The following is a 22,225-nucleotide window of genomic DNA, read 5'->3' on the forward strand; positions in this document are numbered from 1 at the left end:
AATGTGCCAGTATAAAATACCCCTATATAGTGCCCAAGTAAATGCCCCCTTCTTCCTAGTGCCCTTCAGAATGTACCAGTATAAAATGCCCCATATATAGTGCCCCAGTAGATGCCATCAGTGTTCCCCATAATTTGCAAGTATAAAATACCCCTTCTTAGTGCCCCCCATAGATGAGCCCATAGTACTCCTCTCTCCCCTTCCCCATAGTACCCACTATAATGTGCCACAGTATAAAATACCCCTATACAGAGCCCTCCATAAAATTCCCCTTCTTTGTGACCTCAGTAGAAGCCCCCATAGTGTTCCTCTCCCCCCTTCCCCCATATAAAATACCCCTTCTTTGTAGCCTCAGTAGATGCCCCCATAGTGCCCCAGTAAGAAGTGCCCCCATAGATGCCCCCACAGTGCCCCTCAATAATGTGCCAGTAAGATGTGCCCCCAAAGATGCCCCCCAATGATGTGCCAGTAACAAGTGCCCCCATAGATTCTCACAATAATGTGCTAGTAACAAATGACCCGATAGATGCCCCCAATCATGTGCCAGTAACAAGTGCCCCCATAGATGCCCCCCAATCATGTTCCAGTAACAAGTGCCCCCATAGATGCCCCCCAATCATGTGACAATAACAAGTAGTGCCCCCATAGATGCCCCCCAATCAAATTCCAGTAATAAGTGCCCCCATAGATGCATGCCCCCAATCATGTGCCAGCCACTAGTGCCCCCATAGAGGCCTCCCAATCCTGTGCCAGTAACAAGTGCCCCCATAGATTCCCCTACAATCATGTGCCAGTAACAGGTGCCCACATAGATGCCCCCCAATCATGTACCAGTAGCAGGTGCCCCAATAAATGCCCCCTAATCATGTGCCAGTAACAAGTGCCCCAGAGATGCCCCCCAATCGTGGGCAAGTAGTAGTACCATATAAAAAAAAATAAACACATATACTTACCTCCATCAGGCTGGCAGCGGTGTGATGCAGGCCTCTTCCAGCCTGTGTCCCGCGCTGTACGGCTCAGGCGGCGTGATGACGTCATTGAGCCGCCTGCATCGGCCTCTGATAGGCTGCAGGCCTCTCCCCTGCCCCGCCGCAGCACTTCCATCTGACTATGGAGATGAGCGTTTCCACAATGGAATCGCTCATCTCCCTGTGCCCTGCCGCCGCCCCCATTGTACCAGTGGCAAGCGGGGCTCAAGAGGCAGCTGCCTTGGGCCCCCCAGGAGCAACTGGGCCCGGGGCAGCTGCCCCTTTTGCCCTGCATTAAAGATGGCCCTGCCCACCATGCTGTCCCTGGTACTTCATCCACAGCTGGCAATGGCACAGGGTGGCGTGCGCTTCCCGTTTTCATAATAAGGACGCTGCTGCTGCTGTGTTCAGCGCGCGGGAGAAGGAGGGTGTGAGAGGATCACGCTGATACTTGGCAAATCAGCAGCCTTCTTCCTAATAACAAAGCTCTTTACTGTACGGAGCTCTGTTATTGGAGCTTTCAGAAACCAGTGGTATTCCCTGTGCCGTTCACAGCGCTCAGTGGGCTTATGAATGGCAGTGAAATTATTGTGTGTAATTAAACACAATAGACATTTTTTGGAGAGTAAAACTGCCTGTACAGGCGTTATTGCAATCTCTGTGCGGGGTCATGTGACTGCGGAGTCTGTGGGGGCTGAGAGCGAGGGGGTGACTTGAGGCAAAGTCAACAGAGGAGGTGTGGGCGGCGTAGTTGCGTGTGGGGCGGCTGTGATTGGACGGCGCACTGGTGTGGGCGGTGCGGGTGGCGCGCGGAGCGCCGTGTTTTGATTGGCAAGCGCGCCGAGCATGCGCACTTCAATTATCGGCACACGGACACAGCGCACACACACATGGCTTTTATTATGTAGGCTGTGTGGTTGGGGGGGGGGGGGGCAAAGTACATTCCCTGCGCAGGGGCCTTCTGCTGGGACCGGATTACTGTACGTTTTTCATGAACCTACAGGATCTGATTTTCTATGTCAAGTCCGCAAAGATGAAGCAGAGCTGCATTCGTTTTGTGGGGTAAGTTTACCTGCAGTTCTATGTAACTCGAGAACACATGGTGCCTTCAGAACAGACTACAAACTCCGCTCTGCTGAATGACAGGGTCGGTGCTCCCTGGTGTTGTCTGGCCCGGGCTGTGTGACACTACCTACCGTGTGTAGCCAAGCCTCGCAGCTAAAGGCTTATTCAGCAGCCTGACCTGCGATCGATGATCCAGGCTGCACACTAGAGGCAGACGCTGAGCACCGGGGACCGGGACTGAGTCATCACCGAGGGGAGAAGACCTGATCCCGGCGGCAGAGTCGGGCACACTTCCAGGCCTGGCCAGAGGTAAGCTGGCTCCTCACTGGCCTTCTGTACTCAGACAGGCAGAGGATGGCTGGGTGCTGCCGATGGCCAGAGCCCAGAGTGTGCGCGGCGCTGATTATGTATGGGTGGGGCAAGCGGCGGTACCCATCCCTCATCACAGACAAAAGGAGGATGAGAGAGCTGCTGCTCTGCCTCACCAGTCCTGCTCCCCTTTGGCTTGGAGGAATCAGCACACGGTGCGGCAGGCTGCGTTACCGCAGTGTTCTGCTCCAGACTCGGTGCTGAATGGAAATCTGTGCCTTGGAGAAGATCATGTGCTTAATAAGGAAACTGAGAGCAGATCGGTGCGGGAGGAGTGTGGCGCGCTGTGTGCCGATTGGTCTGCATGCCACGCATGCGCCCTTAAATAAACGTCACACACGCACGGACACAGCGCAGGCACACAGGGCTTTTATTAGGTAGGATAGGGGTAATCAAGACTCTTGTATAAGTGAGTCTGGAAAGTTTGTATGGCTATCTTTAGTTCCATGCAAGCCCAATTTTCAGAACACCCCCAGTCATTAAAAACTTCAAGTATATTACATAGTACATTTGAGACAGGGAGGGAGGAGGGGGATGCAGCTGAAAATCTTTAATGTTTTAGTGAAACTGCTTGAAGGGAGAAAGGAGGTGGCTTGACATTAGGGAGGCATGTTATTTGCACAGATAACACAACACAGCTCTTATATCACACAAGGAACAGTTTGTCCACCCTACAAGCATGGAGAGAGAAAAGTATATTTACAGAGACAAGCAGAGGGAAGAAAAATACCCCAAAATATGTGATTTAGAGACAACATTTCTGGCAGCACTACATCTGATATACATCTACAACTGCCAATGAACTGATCGTGATTTTTTTTTAAGGATACACATATGTTTTAACTAGTTCTTGGCCCAGCTACAAAAAGAAGATGAGGTCAATCATAAGAACAGTTGGACAATGTTAGACATCAAGTAAGTACAACTTTGACATTTGTATCCACTGTATGATTGTGAAACAAACAGGATACAGTTGGTTACAAATGTTATTGGAAATTAGGAACAAATGTAATGAGGCCCCTTCTCTCTGGCCGTAAACTCTAAGCCTGCTGTCTTTCCTTTAATTGGGTCCATGATAATGACTTGTACTCTGACAGCTGATTTTCATTAATATCTCCGTGAGAAACCGATACACTTCAATGAGAAACATGTGTGCGTGAATCTCTCCCTAAATTTAATGGTGTCATTTCCACCAAAGAAAATAGCATGACTAATCAGACGGGCTCACATACCCAGCATAGGAAATAAAACATGCTTGCCCTTGTGACCCTGGTATTATACTGGCTAGCATATGGTAAACCAGATCATTTTGACTGAGAAAATGAAGAAAAGTAGCTTAGCAACACCCTTATACCTAAGATATTTATATTCGGGATTCTTGATTGGTTTTATAAACTATGGGAAAAATATTTGGTAAGTTTAAACCTCGGAAAAGCAAGAAATCTGTGTTGGGGTATGGCCATGTTTTCCTGAAGCCAAAACCAAAAGTGAACTATTATCTTTTATGGTCTACTTCTGAGTTTGGCTTCCAAAACTGCATCAGTGTGTCCACCTGAACATGTGGTCACACTCTTAGGCCGGGTTTACACGAACGTGTGTGACCCGTGCCTGTGAAGCGGCCCGCAAATAGCGGGCCGCAATGCTTGTTCGTCGGCCGTAGGTCAGCCGCATCGGATCGCGGACCCATTCACTTTAATGGGTCCGCGATCCGGCCGTTCCGCGAAAAGATAGGACTTGTTCTATCTTTTAGCGGAACGGAACAACGGGACGTAACCCCAGGAGGCACTCCGTAGTGCTTCCGAGGGGTCCCGTCCCGTGCGGCCGTTCCGCGATTCCGGATTAGCGGACCCATTGAAGTGAATGGGCCCGCATCCGTGATGCGGAATTCACACGGAACTGTGGCCGTGTATTGCGGCCCGCGATTTGCGGGCCGCAATACGGCCACGGGTCACGCACGTTCGTGTGAACTTAGCCTTAGGCCTCATGCACACAACCGTTTTTCGGGTCCACATCCGAGCCACTGTTTTTGCGGCTCGGGTTCGGAACCAATTCACTTCAATGGGGCCGCAAAAGATGCGGACAGCACTGCTCGCATCCGTTGCACCGTTCCGTGGCCCCGAGAAAAAAATATAGCATGTCCTATTCTTGTCCGTTTTGCAGACAAGAATAGGCATTTCTACAATGGGCCGCCCATTCTGTAAATTGCGGAAGGCACACGGGCGGCTTCCGTTTTTTGCGGATCCGCGGTTTGCATTGCATCCGCACTTGCTTCTGGATGAAATGAATGGGTCAGGATTCAGGATTCAGTGCGGATGCTATGTGTTCACGTCACGCATTGTTCCCGCGCTGAAAACTCGCTCATGTGAAAGGGGCCTTAGGGTTTAGAAGTTATGGACCCCCACCCAGTACTCTTAAAACTCATGGCCACTCCAGTCCTGGTGGTCAAATGCTGGTATATTTTTGCATTCTGGGGCTGATGACATGGTATGTGAACACCATAGCCAATCACTGGCCTCAGCAAACACATGCTGTACTCCCTGGAATCATTGCAGAGATCAGTTATTGGCTGCAGAACATCATCACTTCCAGGATGTCAGTAAATACTGGAAATGGACCACTGGAGCATCTGCACTTGGTAGGCGGGGGAACAGGTTAGTACTACATTTTTATACTCACAGATTGTACATTCTGACCACTGCAGCCACATCATATTTCTATAAATTTCTGGGCTGCACTGGTACTGGCAACTTAAACCACAGCAAGTACAGGTGCAGCCAATCAATTAGTGGTAACCCAGATGCAGTTAACTGAGCTGGACAACAGCCAGTACAGACACCTTAATACTGTTGTCACCTGTAAGGGAGCAATCCAAAAAATGACTTGCATCTCATTGACTTGAATGAAAAGCCGCATACAGATTTGCCCCCTACTGGTAGTAAAACACAGATTTTTTTTGTGATTCTTCTTTTTTTTTTTTGACTGGAGATTTGTGTTAAAGAACAGGGTGATAGTGATTAGGAACTTTCTAAATGATTAATTTTATGTAAAAGTGTTGCTATACTAACTCCCGCCACACACACACTTCTTCTCACATCCCTTCCTCCTGTGCAAACCCCACTCATATAGCTATTTTGAGCGCTATTTTAGCGTGACTTCATTGTTTTTTAACATTTACAGCTACTGAGAGAGTTTATATTTAACTTAACCCCTTTAAACCTGCTCTGCAATTATAGTAGACATGTCTGGTTTACCGCAACATATAACAAAATAATAGCAAAGACAGGTGCACTCTGCGGTCTTACTAAACCCTCAAACTGATTTTAAAATTGAGAGATTAGTCAACATGTCCTACGGTGTAGGACATGTCTAAGCCCGGCCACAAGTGCAGGATTTGCTCCCCTATATATATGCACGACTGCATGTGGGTTTGAGCACCTCCTGCTAATACCACGCTAGTCTTTTCAGTTTGTATATATAGAGATTCCTGGAGGTGTATAAACTCCAATTTAAATGTGCCTGTTTTCCATCTACAGGTCACATTTGGGTGCACCTGTGAGGCCTGGGCCATATCAGCCAGTCTTGAGTGGGACTCGCAGACTCCTCCCTCCTCCCACTGCAAGCATGGTTACATGCTGGAGGTAACTAGTTAGTTGTTTGTGAGTCGGCCTTATGCTCCTGTAATTTGCCCACTGGCTCCTGGTATTGCCCATACGGCTCAGTTAGGAGAGTGTTAGGTCCCGGGCTACTTGAGAAACCTTGGCGTGGTGCCCGGGTTTAGACATGTCCTACACCGTAGGACATGTTGACTAATCTCTCAATTTTAAAATCAGTTTGAGGGTTTAGTAAGACTGCAGCGTGCACCTGTCTTTGCTATTATTTTGTTATATTGTTATATTGATTATGACATCCACACAATTGCTACCTTGTGTAGGATGTCTATTGTGGTACTTGTGGTTCGCTGCGGGCATCCTCCACCGTATGCATTTTTGCTGGGGATTGCCATTAGCAAAGGGCCACAAGTGCAGGATTTGCTCCCCTATATATATGCACGACTGCATGTGGGTTTGAGCACCTCCTGCTAATACCACGCTAGTCTTTTCAGTTTGTATATTTACCGCAACATAACCACAAGTATTTTAGCCTCTGTTCCTTTCATACTGCAGCCACAGGTGCTTTATACCATTCTGTAATGGACACTCTCATACACGCAATCACCACATACATGGATGCACTCATACACACAGTCACCAAATACACAGACGCACTCATACACACAGTCACCACATACATGGACGCAGTCATGCACACAGTCACCACATACATGGACGCACTCATACACACAGTCACCACATACATGGACGCACTCATACACACAGTCACCACATACATGGACGCAGTCATGCACACAGTCACCACATACATGGACGCACTCATACACACATTCACCAAATACACAGACGCACTCATACACACAGTCACCAAATACACAGACGCAGTCATACACACAGTCACCACATACATGGACGCACTCATATACACAGTCACCACATACACTGCGTGCAGAATTATTAGGCAAATGAGTATTTTGACCACATCATCCTCTTTATGCATGTTGTCTTACTCCAAGCTGTATAGGCTCGAAAGCCTACTACCAATTAAGCATATTAGGTGATGTGCATCTCTGTAATGAGAAGGGGTGTGGTCTAATGACATCAACACCCTATATTAGGTGTGCATAATTATTAGGCAACTTCCTTTTCTTTGGCACAATGGGTCAAAAGAAGGACTTGACAGGCTCAGAAAAGTCAAAAATAGTGAGATATCTTGCAGAGGGATGCAGCACTCTTAAAATTGCAAAGCTTCTGAAGCGTGATCATCGAACAATCAAGCGTTTCATTCAAAATAGTCAACAGGGTCGCAAGAAGCGTGTGGAAAAACCAAGGCGCAAAATAACTGCCCATGAACTGAGAAAAGTCAAGCGTGCAGCTGCCAAGATGCCACTTGCCACCAGTTTGGCCATATTTCAGAGCTGCAACATCACTGGAGTGCCCAAAAGCACAAGGTGTGCAATACTCAGAGACATGGCCAAGGTAAGAAAGGCTGAAAGACGACCACCACTGAACAAGACACACAAGCTGAAACGTCAAGACTGGGCCAAGAAATATCTCAAGACTGATTTTTCTAAGGTTTTATGGACTGATGAAATGAGAGTGAGTCTTGATGGGCCAGATGGATGGGCCCGTGGCTGGATTGGTAAAGGCAGAGAGCTCCAGTCCGACTCAGACGCCAGCAAGGTGGAGGTGGAGTACTGGTTTGGGCTGGTATCTTCAAAGATGAGCTTGTGGGGCCTTTTCGGGTTGAGGATGGAGTCAAGCTCAACTCCCAGTCCTACTGCCAGTTTCTGGAAGCCACCTTCTTCAAGCAGTGGTACAGGAAGAAGTCTGCATCCTTCAAGAAAAACATGATTTTCATGCAGGACAATGCTCCATCACACGCGTCCAAGTACTCCACAGCGTGTCTGGCAAGAAAGGGTATAAAAGAAGAAAATCTAATGACATGGCCTCCTTGTTCACCTGATCTGAACCCCATTGAGAACCTGTGGTCCATCATCAAATGTGAGATTAACAAGGAGGGAAAACAGTACACCTCTCTGAACAGTGTCTGGGAGGCTGTGGTTGCTGCTGCACGCAATGTTGATGGTGAACAGATCAAAACACGGAATCCATGGATGGCAGGCTTTTGAGTGTCCTTGCAAAGAAAGGTGGCTATATTGGTCACTGATTTGTTTTTGTTTTGTTTTTGAATGTCAGAAATGTATATTTGTGAATGTTGAGATGTTATATTGGTTTCACTGGTAAAAATAAATAATTGAAATGGGTATATATTTGTTTTTTGTTAAGTTGCCTAATAATTATGCACAGTAATAGTCACCTGCACACACAGATATCCCCCTAAAATAGCTAAAACTAAAAACAAACTAAAAACTACTTCCAAAAATATTCAGCTTTGATATTAATGAGTTTTTTGGGTTCATTGAGAACATGGTTGTTGTTCAATAATAAAATTAATCCTCAAAAATACAACTTGCCTAATAATTCTGCACTCCCTGTACATGGACGCACTCATACACACAGTCACCACATACATGGACGCACTCGTACACACAGTCACCACATACATAGACGCACTCATACACACAGTCACCACATACATGGATGCACTCATACACACAGTCACCACATACATGGATGCACTCATACACACAGTCACCACATACATGGACGCACTCGTACACACAGTCACCACATACATAGACGCACTCATACACACAGTCAACACATACATGGATGCACTCATACACACAGTCACCACATACACAGACGCAGTCATACACACAGTCACCACATACATGGACGCACTCATATACACAGTCACCACATACATGGACGCACTCATACACCAAGTCACCACATACATGGATGCACTCGTACACACAGTCACCACATACATAGACGCACTCATACACACAGTCACCACATACATGGATGCACTCATACACACAGTCACCACATACATGGACGCACTTATACACGGAATCACCACATACATGGATGCACTCATACACACAGTCACCACATACATGGATGCACTCATACACACAGTCACCACATACATAGACGCACGCACTCATACACACAGTCACCACATACATGGATGCACTCATACACACAGTCACCACATACATAGACGCACTCATACACACAGTCACCACATACATGGATGCACTCATACACACAGTCACCACATACATGGACGCACTCATACACACAGTCACCACATACATGGATGCACTTATACACACAGTCACCACATACATGGATGCACTCATACACACAGTCACCACATACATGGATGCACTCATACACACAGTCACCACATACATGGATGCACTCATACACACAGTCACCACATACATGGACGCACTCATACACACAGTCACCACATACATGGATGCACTCATACACACAGTCACCACATACATGTACTCATACACACAGTCACCACATACATGGATGCACTTTTACACGCAATCACCACATACACGGATGCACTCATACACACAGTCACCACATACATGGATGCACTTTTACACGCAATCACCACATACATGGGCGCACTCATACACACAGTCACCACATACATGGATGCACTCATTCACACAGTCACCGCATACATGGACGCACTCATACACACAGTCACCACATACATGGATGCAATTATTCACACAGTCACCACATACATGGATGCACTCATACACACAGTCACCACATACATGTACTCATACACCCATTCACCACATACATGGACGCACTCATACACACATTCACCACATACATGGACTCATACACACATTCACCACATACATGCATTCATACACACAGTCACCACATACATGTCTTACATGACAAATGAGTGACCCCCCCTCCACTGCCCATACTCTAATGCAGAGGAGCCACATGCGGCCCCTGATATCATCCTGTGTAGCCCCCAAACATATGGTAACAGACCTATATGTCTATGTCTTGTGGCTGCTCACATTTTTCCAGTTTTTTATCATTAGATGGGAGTCCTGGAAGTGTAACCAGACATTTATGGTATATACTGTATGTTTACTATGTCATTAATACAGTATTTCAGTTGATACTACCCCTTTAAGTTTTATTTTCGGCCCTTGGGATTTGTTCAGTCTAACAATGAGGCCCTCAACCAGAAAAGGTTGTGCACCCCTGCTCTAATGCAGAATAGCAGGGAAGCTGGATGACATTACATGATGTAATATCACCTAGCTTTACTACTGTACTGCATGTCACGTGTGCAGAGACACGAGAACAGTCTGGGAAAGCTGAATATATCCCCAATTCTCATTCCACTCACATCACTGGCGGGGTTGTGGCAATCCAAATGATGTGCAGCATGCTGGGCATCGAGGGTTCACGCTGCAGGAATTGCGGGTAGATAAAGGGGTGGAGCTATGTTAGATCTGCCCACATCGGACTCTCCTGATGCTGGTCATTGTCCATCATCAGAACTAAGGATGGGGAGAGGTGGAGCAATGTCACTGATGTCAGTGTCAGTTTAGTGCAGTGCAAGATTAGGACTCGGGTCCTGACTATAGGTGCAGGAAAGAGAAGCTGCTCTGACAGGGGCCCGGGGTGATGAAGTACAGTCACTGCTCCTGGGCCCCTTCTGAGCTCGGGCCCTAAACCAGCTGCTTCTTCTGCTTCCCTGATAACTACGCCACTGAATGGCATGAATGCTAGTTCCCAATAATTGCCTGTGTAAAAGTGCTAAAGATCACCTTATGAACGAAAAAAACGTTTGTTCACTGGGTGGAATCATTAATGCGGACACCTCAATCAGCATTTCTGGGCAGCAGATCTTGCTGTGTAAACCGCGATCTGCTGCACAGAAACAATGAATCTGTATGTGGATGAGCAACAGCAGTGGCCATCGCTCATCCCCATTACTTGTTTTGACCCAGTCACTTTCTCAAAATCCCCATGGACCAGCTCCAGGGCGAGCCTAGCTGACTGGAGCCCAGGAGTCCTGATATTCATAAGCTCCTGGCTGTCGCCACCACATGCTGCTGACTAACAGCTTTCTGCCTATACAGAGTACAGGAAGACAGCTGTCAATCATATGTGGGAGGGGCAACTGGAGCTCATGAATGTTAGGACTCCAGCACTTGCCTCGCTCTGGAAGTTTTCATCAGGGATTTAACAAAGAGGACTTGCCAAAAAATGGAAATGCCCCACAGTGTCATTAGCAGTGATGGTCAGTTCCGAGAGCTGCCTGCTCCCCGTGACCGCATTTGATTTCAGACCGGCTCCCGGCACAGGCACGGGTAAGGGCTTACCTGTGCATCGCCGGACGGGTGAGTCAAGATGGCGGCCCGCATATGTTCGCTGGCGAACACTGCGAACTGACCATCACTGGTCATTAGGACTGGGTTAACATCACGTTTTTCCCATCCGTTTAACATATACAAAAAACATATACGTTAAAAGGATACCACGGATCCGTTCACCATAGAGTTTCATTGCAAAAAAAAAAGTATGGGGCACATTTATTAAGACTGCTGTAATAAATCTGGTGCAAGTCTAAACAACCTGTAGTAATAGTAAATCTGGGCTTTTGTGTTCTTTTCTTCATCATTTTCAACAATTCTTTTTGTTGTCAGTGGCACAAAAAGGGTAACGTAGTGAAGAAGAGTGACAGAAGAATTTGGTTAAAGGGGTTTTCCGAGACTCTAAGGTCATCAGACCTATTTTCTGAATAGGTCATCACTATCTGGTCGGTGGTGGTCTGACAACCAGGACCCCAGCCTTCTCTCAGCTTTTCTAGGCCAGTGACGACACGTTCATCGCAGTGGCGTTGCAAGGGGGGTGCGGGCCGCACCGGGTGACACCAGTGATGGGGGTGACACCAGCAGGGTCGGCATTTACGAATCATAGTCATTTGTATTGCCGACCTCAGGAGAGATGTGTCTGGGATTCGAACCCACGACCTCTTCCTGTGTCCCGCCCTGTGTGTCCATATATGGAGTCAGTGCTTCGGTTCACTTGCTTCTTCTAATTTAGCCTGTATTTCAGAAAAGTTTCTGCTGGGATTCAAACCCACGACCTTCTGTATCAGAGGCAAAGCACCTAACCACACGGCCATAAGAGATGCATTGACACTGATTGAAAAATTATGAGACTTCTACTGTTATAGCTGGCTAAGTGTACATCTATACACATGACTGTTGCCCTAACGCACCCAGCACTGCTATATCTCTATATGACAGCTGCCCCAGCACACCCAGCTCTGCTACATCTAATACACATGACAGCTGCACCAGCACACTCAGCTCTACTATATCTCTATATATGACAGCTGTCCCAGCAAAGCCCGCTCTGTTTCATATATAGAGATATAGCAGAGCTGAGTGTGCTGGGGAAGCTGTCATATAGAGATATAGCAGTGCTGGGTGTGCTGGGACAGCTGTCATATAGAGATATAGCAGTGCTGGGTGTGTTTGGGCAGCTGTCATGTGTATAGATGTAGCAGAGCTGGGTTTGCTGGGGCAGCTGTCATATATAGAGATATAGTAGAGCTGAGTATGCTGGTGCAGCTGTCATGTGTATTAGATGTAGCAGAGCTGAGTGCGCTGGGGCAGCTGTCATGTGTATAGATGTAGCAGAGCTGGGTGTGTTTGGGCAGCTGTCATGTGTATAGATGTAGCAGAGCTGGGTTTGCTGGGGGGGCTGTCATATATAGAGATATAGTAGAGCTGAGTGTGCAGCTGTCATGTGTATTAGATGTAGCAGAGCTGGGTGTGCTGGGGCAGCTATCATATACAGAGATATAGCAGAGCTGAGTGTGCTGGGACAGCTGTCATATAGAGATATAGCAGTGCTGGGTGTTTTAGGGCAGCAGTCATGTGTATAGATGTACACTTAGCTGTCCCAGCAAGGCCAGCTCTGTTTCATATATAGAGATATAGCAGAGCTGAGTGTGCTGGGGCAGCTGTCATATAGAGATATAGCAGTGCTGGGTGTGTTTGGGCAGCTGTCATGTGTATAGATGTAGCAGAGCTGGGTTTGCTGGGGAAGCTGTCATATATATAGATATAGTAGAGCTGAGTGTGCAGCTGTCATGTGTATTAGATGTATCAGAGCTGGGTGTGCTGGGGAAGCTATCATATATAGAGATATAGCAGAGCTGAGTGTGCTGGGACAGCTGTCATATAGAGATATAGCAGTGATGGGTGTGTTTGGGCAGCTGTCATGTGTATAGATGTAGCAGAGCTGGGTTTGCTGGGGCAGCTGTCATATATAGAGATATAGTAGAGCTGAGTATGCTGGTGCAGCTGTCATGTGTATTAGATGTAGCAGAGCTGGGTGTGCTGGGGCAGCTATCATATATAGAGATATAGCAGAGCTGAGTGCGCTGGGGCAGCTGTCATGTGTATAGATGTAGCAGAGCTGGGTGTGTTTGGGCAGCTGTCATGTGTATAGATGTAGCAGAGCTGGGTTTGTTGGGGGGGCTGTCATATATAGATATATAGTAGAGCTGAGTGTGCAGCTGTCATGTGTATTATATGTAGCAGAGCTGGGTGTGCTGGGGCAGCTATCATATACAGAGATATAGCAGAGCTGAGTGTGCTGGGACAGCTGTCATATAGAGATATAGCAGTGCTGGGTGTTTTAGGGCAGCAGTCATGTGTATAGATGTACACTTATCCAGCTATAACAGTAGAAGTCTCATATTTTTTCAATCAGTGTCAATGCATCTCTTATGGCCGTGTGGTTAGGTGCTATTCCTCTGATACAGAAAGTCGTGGGTTCGAATCCCAGCAGAAACTTTTTCTGAAATACAAGCACTGACTCCATATATGGACATACAGGGCGGGACACAGGAAGAGGCTGCATCGCATCGCTGACATGGAGGTAAGTATAAGTGTTTTTTTTGTTTTTTTTAATACCCGACTGTTACTGCCATGGGGGGAGCGGGAGGCACTTGATACTGGCACATGGGGGGAGGGGGGTTGGCACCTGATACTGGCACATGGGGGGGAGGGGGTTAGCACCTGATACTGGCACATGGGGGGGGAGGAGAGAGGCACCTGATACTGGCACATGGGGGGGGAGGAGAGAGGCACCTGATACTGGCACATGGGGGGGAGGGGGGTTGGCACCTGATACTGGCAGATGGGGGGGTTGGCACTATGATACTGGCACATGTGGGGGAGAGAGGCACCTGATACTGGCACATGGGGGGAGGGGGGTTGGCACCTGATACTGGCAGATGGGGGGTTTGGCACTATGATACTGGCACATGGGGGGAAAGGAGAGAGGCACTTGATACTGACACTTTTTTTTGGGGGGGGGGTGGCACTATGATACTGGGACATGGGGGGGAGGAGAGAGGCACTTGATACTGGCATGTGGGGGGGGGGGGTTTGGCACTATGATACTGACAAATGGGGGTGGGAAGGAGAGAGGCACTTGATACTGGCACATTGGGGGGTGGCACTATGATACTGGGACATGTGGGGGGGAGGAGAGAGGCACTTGATACTGGCACATTGGGGGGGGTGGCACTATGGTACTGGGACATGTGGGGGGGAGGAGAGAGGCACTTGATACTGGCACATTGGGGGGGGGGGGTGGCACTATGATACTGGGACATGTAGGGGGGAGGAGAGAGGCACTTGTTACTGGCACATTATGGGGGGGCATCTATGGGGACACTTACTGGCACATTATTGGGGGGCATTATGGGGGACACTAGGCCAGCAGCCTATCAGAGGCCGGACACTGAGGGCATCTACTGGGGCACTATATATGGGGCATTTTATACTGGTACATTATGGGGGGCACTAGCAGGAAGGGGGGAGAGGAGCACTATGGGGGAATTTACTGGGGGCACTATATAGGGGTATTTTATACTGGGACATTATGGAGGCACTATGGGGACATTAGCTCAACTGGGGGCATTACAAGGGGGTATTTTTTGCATTGTCACATTATAAGGAGAATTATTTCTACTAGGGGGGGGGGGCATTATGGTGGGCTTTATTACTCCCCCATGGTATGACCCCCTAGTAGCAGCACCAGCCTCTCCCTGCTCTGCTATCCCTCTGCCCCTTCTCCAAATCCTTATTATGAAATCTTTCTCATTAGGATAAAACACATCAGCTCCACCGAGCCCCCGACCAAAGTGTTGAAGTGGCGTCCGAGATCCCCAAGGGCCAAGCCAAGTAATTGTAAGTTTTCATGTGGAATATGTTTATACCATATACCTCTACACTGTGCCCCACAATATACAGTATACCTCTATACTGTGCCACACAATGTACAGTATACCTCTACACTGTGCCACACAATATACAGTATACCTATACACTGTGCCACACAATATACAGTATACCTCTACACTGTGCCCCACAATATACAGTATACCTCTACACTGTGCCCCACAATATACAGTATACCTCTACACTGTGCCACACAATGTACAGTATACCGCTACACTGTGCCACACAATATACAGTATACCGCTACACTGTGCCACACAATATACAGTATACCTCTACACTGTGCCACACAATATACAGTATACCTCTACACTGTACCACACAATATACAGTATACCTCTATACTGTGCCACACAATGTACAGTATACCTCTACACTGTGCCACACAATATACAGTACACCTCTACACTGTGCCCCACAATATACAGTATACCAATACACTGTGCCGCACAATATACAGTATACCGCTACACTGTGCCGCACAATATACAGTATACTGCTACACTGTGCCACACAATATACAGTATACCTCTACACTGTGCCACACAATATACAGTATACCTCTACACTGTACCACACAATATACAGTATACCTCTATACTGTGCCACACAATGTACAGTATACCTCTACACTGTGCCACACAATATACAGTACACCTCTACACTGTGCCCCACAATATACAGTATACCTATACACTGTGCCGCACAATATACAGTATACCGCTACACTGTGCCGCACAATATACAGTATACCGCTACACTGTGCCACACAATATACAGTATACTTCTACACTGTGCCACACAATATACAGTATATCTCTACACTGTGCCCCACAATGTACAGTATACCGCTACACTGTGCCACACAATATACAGTATATCTCTACACTGTGCCACACAATATACAGTATACTGCTACACTGTGCCACACAATATACAGTATACCGCTACACTGTGCCACACAATATACAGTATACCGCTACACTGTGCCACACAATATACAGTATACCGCTACACTGTGCCACACAATATACAGTATACCGCTACACTGTGTAGTCTGTTCTATAAGCACCATTGTTTTGTGGCGGCAGACAGAAAATAATCTGGAAGTGCCCCTCCCGAGACCAGGCTCTGACTGCTAGGGGGGGTCTGCTGAGCTAACGGATGCCCCCTATGGCAGTAGCACCACCATAGCCCCCATATATGGCTAAAAAATTATTGCTTTGGGGGGGAAGGGGGGTGACACCATTTTGTACCGCACCCGTGACACCAGCCCTAGCAACGCCACTGGTTCATCGGTCACATGGTCTCGGAGCAGCTCAGCCGCATAGAAGTGAATGGGGCTGATCATGATATAGCACAGCCGCTATACTATGTACGGTGCTGAGCTCGGTGGGCTGCGAGAAGGCTGCAGTGCTCCAGGTGTGCTAGTACCTTCTTAAACAGCCGATTGCCGGGGGTCCTGAGAAAAGGTCATCAGTTATAAAGTCTTGAAAAACCCTTTTAAGTTGCTGATATCTTTTTTGCTGAACAGGTTAACAGGAAAAGTAAAATTTCATGGAGGTAACAGGCTTAGAACAACATTTTTATGGAGCCAATAGACTTAGAACAACCCCTCAAGCAATCAGTGGGAAATAATACAGTGTGCGTTAATGATTGAAACCATGGCCAAGTAGCCACAGATCTGTTTTCACACTGCCACCTCAAATGGTGCATTGATAGTAGGCACCTTCAGATGTACAGTGCTATTTCACACTCTCCAAACCAGACAGGGATAACATTTACCTTCACCCTGAGAAGTATGTGCATGTCTTATTACAGCATGTCAAATGGCTGCATCTGTTCTAGGTTCTAGAAATATCTCAATCTTCCACCTACATTTTATCTACATTTTATTTATATTTGTATTGTCTCGCTAGGTCTGTGGTGGCATCTAGACAAAAGCAGAATAATAAGGTCTCTTTCACACGAGAGTGACGGATTGGCTCCGGATGCGTTCAGTGAAACTAGCACCATTTTGCAAGCAAGTTCAGTCAGTTTTGTCTGCGATTGAGTTCAGTTTAGTTTTTTCCATGCGGGTGCAATGCGTTTTGATGCGTTTTTCACGCTTATGATAAAAAACTGAAGGTTTACAAACAACATCTCTTAGCAACCATTAGTGAAAAACGCATCGCATCTGCACTTGCTTCCGGATGCAATGCGTTTTTCACTGAAGCCCCATTCACTTCTATGGGGTCAGGGCTGAGTGAAAAACGCTGAATATAGAACATACTGCGTTTTTCACGCAACACAGAACTGATGCGTGAAAAAAAACGCACATATACATTGAAATGAATGGGTCAGGATTCAGTGCGGATGCTATGCGTTCACGTCACGCATTGCACCCGCGCGGAAAACTCGCTTGTGTGAAAGGGGCCTAAGGCGCATTTTCCCGCAACGCACCCGCATCTTGTCCGGCCCTCCCACGAGATGCCCGTGTGAAAGAGGCCTTACTCTTTTTTGCTATGTTTATAGTACATGATTATAGAATGTAGTCTAATCTTGGAATTTTCTTTCTTTTTTAGCATATTCTGTTGAAGTCTGACAAGTGTGGTTTGCTTTTACTCCAGACAACAATTTCATGAGCAAGAATCATAAGTAGATTATGGCCAGAAGAAACTGGTTGTGGTTTGGGTACTGAGACTCCTATGGATCACCAGAATAAAGGGACTGTGGAGTATTTTCAGAGTGTTGTGGCACTTTGGCTCCCATCTAGGCTTGAGCTCCATGTAACAGTATTAATTCACACACTTGAAGGGCTTTTCCAGGTTCACAATTTTGATGGCCCATCTTTGGGGTAGGCCATCAATATCAGATCTGTGAATATGATATAACTGCAGTACCCCACACAACCACTACTAAGTAGATGGCATGTAGTGTATACAACGAAGACACCACAGCACTAACCTGAACACAATGAACCCTTTTTCAAACAGCTGATTGGCAACAGATGTGCCCCCCACTGATCTGATATTGATGGCCAATCGTAAAGATAGGACATCAATTTTGTCAACCCTGAAAAACGCTTTAAAGTTTTTCTCCAGATCTAAAAAATTGATGGTTTACCCTTGTCTTTACCATATGTTGCTGTAATCTAAGTATTGACTCTAGTTTTGAAGCTCAACTTCAGCTACTTTGAATGGGGCCAAGCTTCAATAGCACACATAGGGGCACATGTATTGATACCAGCGTTTTAGACGCCAGTCTTAATAAGCCCTATACCTGGCGGTAGTTCCACTGGAGTTATGAAGAGGCCTCTACATAACTTCGCTGATCCACCGCTGCTTCTAAATGTGAGACAACGTCCTAGCTGCCTTACATTTAGACCAAGACAGCCGTAGAAAACGTAAAACAGGCGTAGAAAATGGTAAATGAGATGCCCACTTTTTTTTAGATCTGGAGTGAGTGGAGAGAAGTCACAAATTGTGGCTCAAATGACCTTTGCACCACAATCTGCACCAGAAATACGCCTAATCTAGGCGTACTTCTGTTTAATAAATGACCCCCATTGTGCATAGATTAGAGAAGCTCTGTGTGTGGTAAAATTGTGCTTGGCACTGGTTCACCATCAAGTAGACTTTTTAGCAATATCATGAAACCTGAATACCTAATACTAATCAGCTTTTTAGTTACAGTGTTGTATGTCACATGCAGTGATAGGACAGAATGGTTGAATATTCACAGCAATGATGCAACTTTAAATTGTCTGGGCCAGATGAAGGTCTAGTCTATGCATGTGTGAAGTCCCCCTTCTGATTTTTTATAAGGGTGGAAATAACAATACTGCTGAAATATTACTACTCTAAATTAATGACATAATTAATACCAAACAATGAACATAACACAGCTAAAAAATAACTATTATAATAGGAAACTTGCAATGAGTGCCAGAGAGAAGTTCAGAGTGGGGAATGCATGGGGGAATGTGTGATATGGACAATGTGGTGGAGGCCCATAAATGGTAGAGGAGGTCCTAATACAGCACTGAAAACCAGTCATGATTACCTTTACTAAACTAGAAAAATGGCACATAGGTTATGATTGGCTACTACTATAGGTTGCCATTTGTACTTTTCTCTAGTTTTCATACATATTGTTAGTATAGTTAAAAAGGACATGTCCGTCAAGTTCATTAGGTCCAGAAGAACAACTGGTTAATCAACAGTGTTACTAAAAATTAATGACTGTAGAGCTCGCTATTTCCATTGTTATTTTCCTTTACTCAGGATATTGCAGTAATATAACACATTCTGGTATATATGTTATTTTAGTGTTAACTCTATAAGTTAATCAATAACCCCTAAAACTCATTTAACCTGACAATGTTTTTCTGTTGACCTGTGCCATTTTGGAGAATGTGCAGACAGTTTAAGGCCATGTGAACCTTTCAAAGCTGTTTTCCAGGCTCTTGGTATTGATGACCTATCCTTAGGATAGGTCGTTACTATCCAATCGGTGAGGGTCCAACACCCTGCACCTCAACCGATCAGTTGTTCCCTGCAGCCTACAGCCCTGAACTAGCACTTTGAATGGAACAGGAAGCACAGCTCTATTCAAAATGCAATGGCCATGTTGGGTTACTGCAGCTCAGCTCCCACTAAAGTGACCATCTCGAACGCTAAATCACTAAAAAGTATCTGGTCATTAAGGCCTTTTGAGGTCTGGTCATTAAAGGGTTAAACAACAGTTCCATAGTATTTGTCGTTTTGGAAACTTTAATAACAAGAGGAAGCACTATAATGCAGCATGGCATCCTGGTGAATTAAAATTCCTTGTGGATAACCTTCCCAACCAACACCCTGTGTCTGATAATCTGATTAATCTCAGTCTTCTCACGGCACATTCTCAAGTCAGTGAATATGCACCCCTGGTTGCCAAATGAAGTCTGTATGATAACTCTATATTAGGAAAGTACCATTTAAAGAGACATATCAAAAGTTTAGGTCTGAGCACTGAGACCCCCCACGATCTCTAGAATAAGGGTAGAGAAGAGTGAGCATATTGCACTCTCTCTCCTTGGTGCAGGAGATAGGTTTCATAGAAGTCTATGGGCCCATCTTGATTCCATCCTCAGCAGCGGGAGAGAGGAGGTAGTGTATGTCTCTATGACATGTCATACGTTTTTTGAAAAGTTAGTGATCCACATTCCATATATTCACATAGGTTCGCTGAAAACAAATCTGTTCCTCTACCTACTTATTCTGCTGTAAAGAAATGACGGGATATGGTTTTAGAAGATTATGAATTTCAATGATATACAGATAGAGATGACGGTTTCTGTCTGGTTAAACTTAAACTCAGTCTAAAAAAACAACACGGGCACATGAAGAATATAAAGAAGTGTTACCTGTGATAATGGGATCAGCCTGGCAGGAATGTAAGATTGCTGGATGTCTATAATATTGGGGTCTTGCCTGCTGTTGATGGCAGAAGTGCTACCTTCAGCCTCCAAGTGAAAGGCGCTGCCTTCAAATGATGCATTGCAAGGGTACAGGTATCCCAAGAAAGAAAGCAGCACACAAGCATGCCACATTTGGAAAATGCACGCCATTCTCTTCTTGAATTCAGAAAATATTTCTCTTTCTACAGCATCCAAGTCCAGTTTAGATACACACCCTCTTCACTTCTGCACAGCTTCCAACATTTAGACTTGTGCTGTGACTTTGCTTTCCAGATGTGCTGCATAGAAGGATCTCCACTGGCTATTCTCCCCTTACACACCAGGAAACCTTCTCATTCTTCGCTTTTACCAGCCGAACTACAATCCCCTGGAGACTAGAGTGGAATAATCTATATGAGGACGGGGAGCAATGAGCGTAGTGTTCCACAAGCTCTTGAGACACCTTATCTTCTGGGTGTCAGGGTGCGGGATACACTCTGAACAGTTGTGTTTCACTCTCTGGCTTCCTTCACTGCAGAGAAGTTTACCTTCAATGTTAGACCCTCCCTCCAGAAGCTCTGCCTGGCTGCCCACAACTAGGTTTCTCTGGAACAGAAATGAAGTCATGTTCTTCTAGCCATATCCCTGACTGCAGCTCAGCCTTATGACAGATAACAAAGTGAAAGATATGGTAGCCTGTCAAACTGTCATTGACACTTACACACTATGAATGGTGGATCACAGCCATGTAAGGCTGGGTATCCACGGTCAGATTCTTAGGCTGGCATCCAGATAATAAGTAAGTGGGACGCTGGTCTGAGCTCTGCATTTACATGCAATGATATGTTATTAGGATGGGAACTGGAATATTTAGGGTAGGTCCACATGGAATGGATATACTGCAAATCTGCTGTGATGTATTACAGTACCCTCAAAATGGATGAGATTTTAGCAAATTTTAGGGCTCATGCACACAAACGTGTTTTATTTCCGTGTTTCGTTGTTCTTGGTTTTTTTACGGACCATATGGGGGAACCATTCATTTCAATGGGTCTGCAAAAAAAAAAAAGGCAGTTACTTTGTGTGCATTACGTTTCCGTATCTATGTATGTCCATTCCTCAAAAAAATAGAATACGTCCTATTATGGTACGTATTACAGACCAGGATAGGACTGTTCTATTAAGGGCCAAGTGTTCCGTCCCGCAAAATATGGAATGCACACGGACGTCATACATATTTTTTGCGGATCCATTTTTGCGGACCACAAACTACATACGGTTGTGTGCATGAGCCCTTATCCATATGTTTCTGAAAAAATTTGCAGCATAAATTGATCTGCGGTGTGGATTTTAAATCCTCTGCACGTCACTTTAAGCTACATATTTCCATTGCAGACTTTACCCTCTGCAATGCAGAGGGGGAAATTTACAGCAAATCCACAGCAAAATCTGTGACAAATCTCCATGAAACTCCTTTGCTGATGCTGATTTTTCTACTGATTTGTCATGGATTTTTCTGCTGAAACTTAAGTTATGCTATTG

General features: G+C 46.0%; 1 protein-coding gene across 1 annotated transcript in view; it reads right to left on the minus strand.

The window, feature by feature from the left end:
* LAMA4 (laminin subunit alpha 4) overlaps nucleotides 1–21,280 on the minus strand; it is a 140,605-nt gene extending 119,325 nt beyond the window's left edge. Inside the window, exon 1 of the mRNA XM_040428892.1 lies at nucleotides 20,651–21,280. Within this exon, the coding sequence (XP_040284826.1) occupies nucleotides 20,651–20,854 (204 nt within the window). The 5' untranslated portion in view covers nucleotides 20,855–21,280. The remainder of the gene's footprint in view (nucleotides 1–20,650) is intronic.
* Between the last annotated feature and the right edge of the window lie 945 nt (nucleotides 21,281–22,225).

This window comes from Bufo bufo, chromosome 4 (genome assembly GCF_905171765.1).
Source record: "Bufo bufo chromosome 4, aBufBuf1.1, whole genome shotgun sequence".
Classification (NCBI taxonomy): domain Eukaryota; kingdom Metazoa; phylum Chordata; class Amphibia; order Anura; family Bufonidae; genus Bufo; species Bufo bufo.